Source organism: Phaethon lepturus, unplaced genomic scaffold (genome assembly GCF_000687285.1).
Source record: "Phaethon lepturus isolate BGI_N335 unplaced genomic scaffold, ASM68728v1 scaffold5937, whole genome shotgun sequence".
Taxonomy (NCBI): Eukaryota; Metazoa; Chordata; class Aves; order Phaethontiformes; family Phaethontidae; genus Phaethon; species Phaethon lepturus.
The window spans coordinates 42,124-50,642 of NW_010549684.1; the positions used below are offsets into that span (position 1 = coordinate 42,124).

The following is an 8,519-nucleotide window of genomic DNA, read 5'->3' on the forward strand; positions in this document are numbered from 1 at the left end:
GAGAGGACGGCAGGGACGTACCGCTCCTTCACTCCCGCTGCCTCATTTGCGTGCCTGTAACTACAGCACTGCCCAAACTGGGGCTTGCAACGACTTAGAAATGATGATGGGCTTTGTGGAAATAACCTCTTTATAGTACTGGTGTGTGTACATATCTGGATATTACCCACTAACCTTTGAGATCTGTAACTCTCTCTGAGGGCAAGAGCCCAAGAAGGGACTGAGCGCGTACAGGCTGCCCAGGACGGGCTCTGTCTGGCCTGTTTGAAGTCTGATCCCGAGGAGACTTCACAGGCTGTTCCGAGCCCGCTCCAGCTAACTTTGTGTGCCGGCTTCGCCTCCCTGCCTTTAAATGTCACTGTTTTAATCTGAGGGTATTTAACTACAAGTAGGGGGATGACAGTGAGCGAAGGGATAGAGAGGTTGAACATCAGGAAACACTTCATAACGAGGAGAGCTCTCAGACGTCGAAAGGTCTCGGCGGGAGGTGGTGGAAGCCCTACATTCTGTGCCATTAACAACTGAAAGGACAAAAGGCACTAGAGAATTCGGTGGAGGCAGGGGCAGCACCTCTCTAGGTCTGTTTATATATTGGAAATTCAGGGTACAAAATAAAGAAGTGAGTCATACACGGCAACAGTCCAATCCAGGCTTTTTGGTCAAGACCACATTCCTACAAATTATACAGGAACACATTTCAACGTGATTTGGATTATTTCTAATTTACAGCAGTCAGTGAGATCAGAATCTTCCCTTAAGATTCTGCTCAGTCATTACTTGTATAAAGCTGCCAAAGCTGCCAATAATTCCTTAAGACTTCACGTCCTGGCTGCCACAGCACGCTTATCAGCTGCTACTAGAGTCAGGCCACCCTTTCTTGGTCCCATTCGCAATTTAAACCATCAGACCCTGCTTATGTGACTTCTTGGGGAAAAAAAAAATAAATCTGGCCTTGGGTAACTCAAGGATATTCACATTTTTCAAAGGCTGACCCTGAAATTCACCTTCACGGGACCATGCAGAAAATCTTGAGGGATAAAAATGATTCCTGAAACACACAGGCACAACTCCATGGGATTCAATAAAATCCCTTCTGCTTAAATATTAGCTAGGACATGCCACCTACTTTTTCTATTTGTTTTAGGATCAGCAATATATATACATTCCCAGTAACACCCTCTCCTCGCAAGAAAACGTGTACACATGCTTTGTATACAAGACATTTCAAATATTCACTCAGTAAATATTTTTTGTTTGGTTTGGATTTTTTTCTTCTTGTTTAAAAATCTTTTTCCAACACCTCATCACAAAACACGGGTAAATTTAGAAATGAAAATGCAATTTCAAATCAGAGAGTCAACACTGCTAGTCTAGAGATGTTGAGGAAAAACAGACCATTTCTCCAAATGGAAGATTTCAACGTGCTTAAACATTTAGCCTTGGCTGCTGCTGAAATAATTCACCAAGTGCAAGGTACAGTGGGAATTAGGGATTATCTCTATCTTGTGCGCTGGCTCGATTTCTAGCAGAAGAAAATCTGAACTTGTAATATTTTCTCCTAGTTCCTGCTTTCTTGTCCTTAGTGGTTTTTTTCAGATTGTCTCAAGGAAGGCTGTGCTGTGCACACATGGGTCCATGCTGCTATCGCACGCTCGCACTGCCGTGCGGCTGGAGAGGTCAGGAAGCCACTGTGACACACAGAGGGAGCGCTTTTGGGTACAGACTCTAATGAGAGCAGGCATAGGGCCACCGAAAGATGGGAGAGTAATGCTGTGGGTTCCTCTCCCGGTTTCAGTGAGTACTTACTACAAACTGGATAAGCATGTGTAGAAGCACAAAGTTGACAGCAGGTCGCTCTCCTGGAGCGTCCTCCACAAAGACGAACCGGGAGTCGTGGTCGTCTACTCTCTGACCCAGATAATAAATGCATGTTCCCCACAGACTGGAAGAGGCTAAGGAGACATACCAGGAAATCCCTCTTCTACTGCGTAACTGTCTATGTGTAGAAGATGAGGGCCTGAACCCCTACAGGCGGCATAAGAAATCAACCCCGATGGCCCGTGGCCGGGGAGACACGTCCTATAGAGGGACATCAGCTGAGTGGGGTCTTTGGAGGTTAGCGGATCTAGGACGGATCTAAGCATCTGTCCTGCACAAGCACTGCTTTTGATTTCTCCCGCTCTCTTCCTGCATTATATTATAGTTAACCTCTGAGTATTTTGGTTTTTGTGCATGCTTCTGGCCATTCCATGGACAGCTATGAAGTGGGGGCTGGATCTGATGACTCGGAAGTTACTTTAGAGGAAAGAATCAAGCTGTGAAGTCCACTGCTGGATCTAGCTGTCATCCACTAGTGTTCTCATCACAACTCTGTGACTCTTCTTTATCCGAAATACAGAATAAAAATGCCAAGAAGGGTGTTTTCCTTTGAATGGGGGCAGTAGCTGTATTCCCATCGAGTCTCTGAGCAGCAGCAACAGCAGGTTTTGCTATATTACGAGAAGCTACGGGATGTAGCTGCAATATTGTGCTTAGAATTTGGAACAGTTGAAAAAAGCCTGGAAGAATGATTTGGCAAGTGCCTGAGGATAGGATGGAGATAAAGAACGGGTAGTGCTAAGCAGGAATTAATTATCAAGGATATAGCTAAATAAAAATGAATTATCAACTGAGCTAATGAAAGAGAAAAAGAAGCTGCTATTCCATAGATCCTACGTGGAGGTCACCTTGGCTTTCCACTCACACATGAATATTCACTGACTTGGAATTGATCCGTCCTCAATCTAGATTTATTTACAATGACGGTCTCGGCATTTCTTACAAATGACACACATTAGCTCATCACATGGAACATACTGAAGGCTGAAGATGTATCTGATGGTCCTGTGCCTCCTTGAGAGCAGTTTTCCAGTTCTGAAAATGAGTCTGCGTGTCAGTGAGAGACCAGTTTCTTCGCAGTAAACAACAATAAAACAATCAAGCAAATCATCTGCATTCTCTGGTCTCTCAGCCACAGTCATAATTTAAGAACCAGCTATGATTGCTGCATTTATATGTTTTACCATGAGATCCAGGGCTGAATCCAACCTTCATTATAGCAATGAAACTAATTCAGTCAAGGAGGATACACAATCAGAAGGTGATACACCTGTATTTCTATCCCTCTCCTCCCAGCCTTCCTAGATCTCTTCCAGAAAAAAAATAATTAAAGGATTAATGCATCTTTCCCATATACTACTTTACACAGCATGATCTCATGGACTTGAATGTGGAGTTATTCCAGATCATCATAACTGTGAGGAAGAAGAAAGGCTGTTCCATCACTTCAAGTATCTACTTGCTAAACACATGGATCGATGACAACATAGAGAGGGATTTACAAACACATTTGTCCTCGGTCTGCTTCAAAAACCCTATTTACAGATTACATTCACACAATGATTTTTAAAAAAATCAGGAATGAAAAGAAAAGGAAAACATCATTTAGCTATAGCTTGTATTTTAAACACATGGCAAAAATGTAGGAGACTGAAGGCCTGCTAGTGAGGAATCCCTCTGCTGACTTTGCCTTCCCTGTGTTTCTCAGCTCCTTAATTATACGATCACTACACATAGGGTTGGTTCAGAAATATCTTTAAGTGGGTACTCATTTAAAATGTGCAAATAGCATCTCTAACTTCAGCTTAATGTTTTGGCTTCTCATCATAAAGCAACAACCAGAAGAGCTTTCTCCATTTTCATAACGCATCACAATTTCTAAAGCTTTTTCCTATCTCTTTCTCTGCTTCTTCCCCAATGACAAAGCACAGAGCCAGAATGCATATAGAGTTTGATCCAAATCTCACTTACTCCCAGGACAACAGCATTGCAAGCGCAAAAGTTACTCCAGATTTCTATTGATGAAATTGAACTGGACCTTAGATTTTCTTCAGAGTACCATTAATGTTTTACATCTTAAGTACCATCTCTAAAGTCTGTAAATATGTCTTCTCTGTCCCAAGCTTAATCCCAAGACTAGTTTGTGTGAGATGAACTATGTGTTCTTGGATAATTCAACAACTGCATGGAATATATTTCTCCCAGGTTTATAGCACTTAAATAGGGCTGAGCATTTACTGTACCTCCCAGTCCAGAACGGAGGCCTGCCACTGAGCTATCTTGTCAATGTTCTCCAATCTCCACTTCCGCTCATTGATCTGTAGTCACGTTCCTCATGACAGCGAGAGCAGCAGCCACATACCTGTAGTCACTGTTGAACACAAAAGAAAAGTCCATGAAATGGAGCCAATCTCCGCTTCCGCTCATTGATCTGTAGAGTCACGTTCCTCATGACAGCGAGAGCAGCAGCCACATACCTGTAGTCACTGTTGAACACAAAAGAAAAGTCCATGAAATGGAGCCTGACGTGCAGCAGAAAGGCACAGGAGTCTATCATTAGTAGCAGCATAATCTCAACAACCTTGTAGAAAGAAATGCAGGCAGGATTTGCCACTCGTTACTAGGATATCATATTTTTTCCGTCAGCAATGTATTTTTGGATCATCACAAAAGAACAGCTCGCTTGAAACTGAAATTGGGTGTGTATGAGACAGGTATTTTTTCCGTCAGCAATGTGTTTTTGGATCATCACAAAAGAACAGCTCACTTGAAACTGAAATTGGGTGTGTATGAGACAGAGAAGCCAGCCAGCTCCTCAGCTGGCTTGCATCAGTGCCGTGAGTACACTCTAGCCTCTACCAACCCAACGTACAACAGTTGTGAACGTTGCTCTTTAAAGTCTTAAGGTGCTCAGCTAAAGAGCATGCTAAAAGAAAGTCTCAACATTTTTATAGCCTGTGTCTTTGGGCCTGGATTTTTCAATTTCTACAGCAAACATTAGAAAATATTTTTCAATTACACGCAAGGCCAGAGCGCCTTCCAAGCCATACGGTGACTCCAAGAGTGCCACAGAGCATTTATCCCATGGCATTCACTCTTACTGCAGACTTCAGGTGAACAAATCAAAGCAATTCTTTTTTTTTTTTTTTATTTCTTCCCCAGACAGGCCTGTGAGTGTAATAACAAAGAGTGAAAATAGCCTCCCGCCAGGGCCAGCAAAGATGATGATCAGTCTTTTCAAAAAGTGATGCTGAAATCAATGCTATTGATTTCCACCCTGTGCCTTCTTTTCCATTCCAAGGAACCTTAATGTTCATTTCAATCGGAAAGACAGACAAGGCCAGCTGCTGTAATGCCACCATAATATATTATTAACTTAAAGGTTGATATTGATTGCTGACTAATGAGAAAAACGACGATCTCAGGCAGCTGCAGGGGGAATGGCTTTATTGATTATTGCTAAGAATTGCACCGGTGACAGCTAAAATAGGGGTGAATGCTGTGAATTAGATCCATTTCCCCATGTGATCCAAACAGGATAAATATTAAGAAACAATGACAATATGATATACAACAGAATATTATTTGCTCTTTTGCCACCCTTTCTTGGATGAAATCTTGAGAGACGTTTTCAATTTTTATTCAATTCTTACATCAAAACTCTAGCTGAGGTTAAAAAAAGAAAAAAATCCTACAAATTCCAGAACGTCAGGACTGGTCCTTCAGCTAAGCAAAGGAGAGTAGAGGATGGGCTGTCTGACATATCTGTCACGATACACAATGAAGAAGTTCTTGTGCCTTCCTTTGTGGGGCCACCTCTATGGAGTGAGCACCTGGCTGCGTAAGGGAGAAACGGAGCTACGCCAGGGAGACCTTAGTCTGGTCTTCAAACGGTCCATGAGTTCTCGCAGGGAAATAGGAAAGTCACCATGGCCAGAAAGGATCTGTAGAGGTAGGGAGAGGTGTCAGGTTTAGAGACAAGTCACTAATAATCTCCTGGCAATTACGCTCACGCAAAGAAGGGAGGCTGGTGTCACTGCTAACACCCGTTAGCAGTGTCTCCTCTTTCTCATAACGTGTTCATATGCTTCATAACTCCAGTTCATTTCTGAAGCGGGAACGCTCAGGACACCAGCAAGCTGTGCTTAGGACCTTCATATATCTAATTCATATTAAGCTGGACTAAATCTTTAAGAGGTGAACAGATGTGGCTTTGTGAAAAATTCAAATGAGCCAATCTCAACACAATAAGCAATTGAAGGGAGCCAGGCTCTGAAAACACCCCCATGCCTGCCTCCATGCGGAGTGGGCCGGTGCCAATCAAGCTGGGTTTTATCTTGGTAATGCTAATTCACTAATTCTAGTGTTCTGTTTGAAGAGAAAACCCCATGCACATTTTTCTTTCACGTAGTAATGAAGAAAGAGTCATGACTGAACTTTTTGGGCTCCTAGCCCATGTCTGTGGCAGAGCTGGCAGAAACTTAGAAGAAAAAATAACAGAAGCAAAGCATTTGTCCAGTGAAATGATAGTACAATAGCATTAACTATGAAATTAAGGTAAATAAATTGTTTGTCAATTATATTTGGGCTGCAATGACCTCTTTCCAGTGCTCAAGCAGCACACAAGTCTAGACTCTTGCCAAATATCACATGCTAACTTGGGGGAGAGTGGTCAGGTTTCTGGTTTCAGCTCTGTTGTCCTGACCTGGCACAGGGAAGATCCATAGTCTACAAGCTCGATATTAATGAAGAGGAAGAGAAAACCAAAAAGAATATAATGTCCCACTGTTAGACGAAGCTAACATACTTGCTTTCATTGGGACCCCGGACCTTTCAGAGTTATGTCTTACTCTGTAAATGGTTCAATTGATTTAAACAGTATTTTCTACATATTAGATTCTAATCAGAGTGCCTAAGAGACTCCTATTCCAGCCAACGATGAGCCTGATTTCATTGTATTAGTCCACTCTGTAATTTTCTAGCTTCTGTTTCAGACTAGCAATCGAATTGCAAGCACTGTCAAGCTGCAAGTGCATGAGGACAACTCGCCACCTGATTAATGGGCCCAGCTGAAGCTCCCCAGTTGGCTTCTCAGTTTCTCTCGTTCATACCTGACCCTGACGGTACCCCAGCCTGCAGGTACCTGGCTTTTCCCCGTGTCTGATATTGTCACAACATGACATTCCCCAAAGATTATTTGCTTTTCCATTCTCAGGCATTGCTCATCTCAGCCCCGATCCCAAAGCCAGGATTACAGGAGCAGAAAGCGTTTGTATTTCAGGCAGGCAACCAGGGCAGCCCGGGTTTTCTGCACAGCCCCAGTGCGGAACCATCCGGTGGTAGGACACACTCTCTGCGCCTCACTTTCCCCATTCGTGGCATTAAGCTTGTCTGGGTTGCCTGGAGGATCGGTCCCTCCCAGGCTCTTTGAACGCGTGAATCGGAGGAGCTAGACCATAGCGAAGCATAGTATAAGCCACCCCATTTCTGCGTTATAACGCCGTTCCTCCATGAGCCAATAAACTCTCCAGGGTATGTCTCCGCTAGCAGAAACACGTCACGCTCCAGGGCTGAGGTAAGGCACAGGTCTTTGGCTGGCTCTCCATGCAGGCATGAGTTTCATATCGGCACTGTGTTACAGCTGCAGGGGGTTTACTCTTTACTAATGCAAGGCAAGCACATATAATCCTGCTTTCCCTCTTCAGAAAACGAAGCAGCAAGAGAAATAAAGTGTCCATGGCTGCATCCTACCACTGACACAATCCAGTAAAAAAGAGCTTTCATTCTGAATCAACTAATTGTTGCTTAACCACAGGAAAGGTCCGAGTCTCCTCAGAATATAACTATATCTGATTACTTAACAACATGTTGATTTTAAAACATCCCAAAGGAAAGAGAAATGTACTCCCAAAATAATTCAACCCTTGTGTAATCACACTGTCCACATCCCTTTTGGTATTGACACCAAATAACAGAGAGAAGGTCATTTTAAACACAGACCTCTTCTCTCTGAGGCTGCTTATGTCTTCCCATTGTAAAGCTGCATCTGAATTCACACTCTAAGTACTGTGGGGACATCACATGGCTGGTAAGGAAAAAAAAAAGCCACAACATTTGGGATCCTAGAGCTGGTTTCTGATACCCAAATGTTCCCATGAGTCCACTCCAAGTTTGGTTTGGTCTCGTTATGAGGGGAAAACCAGAAATTGGATCTGGAGCCAAACACATGTGCAAACTGGTGATTTTGAACTGGGCATTCAGCTAGTATGAATCAAACTTGTGAATGGGGTCAAAGCAAATCAATGCATCTCTCTGCTCATATCACGCCTCGCTGCACTTTTAGAGCTGGGTTTGGGGAAAACCAAAAATATCAAACACTTGCAGAAGTTTCTGAAAGATCTGTGGTCTTTTTTGTTCTCTGAAGCACTTCCTCTTAAATGGGTTTTGGAAAAAGAAAAGTGGCAAGGCAGGAGTAGATCTACTCTTAAGGGGCCCGATTCTTCATTCAGCTTATTTTTATAGCAGTATATCACAAGTGATATCATAGGTACTACGCTTCATTTACATTAGGTCAGGGAGTAACGTTGATTGCCCTCAGCAGCAGCAAAAGAGATCCTGGAAATTTTGGGAAGTAATCAGAC

The 8,519-nt window shown here is 43.1% G+C and overlaps 1 protein-coding gene across 1 annotated transcript in view; it reads right to left on the reverse strand.

The window, feature by feature from the left end:
* Positions 1-4,364, reverse strand: part of LOC104623280 (rho guanine nucleotide exchange factor 9-like) — a gene marked incomplete at its 5' end in the record, with an annotated part of 37,429 nt that extends 33,065 nt beyond the window's left edge. The window contains 2 exons of the mRNA XM_010290325.1: positions 4,122-4,181; positions 4,286-4,364. Of these exons, the coding sequence (XP_010288627.1) occupies positions 4,122-4,181; positions 4,286-4,364 (139 nt within the window). The remainder of the gene's footprint in view (positions 1-4,121; positions 4,182-4,285) is intronic.
* Positions 4,365-8,519: the final 4,155 nt, after the last annotated feature.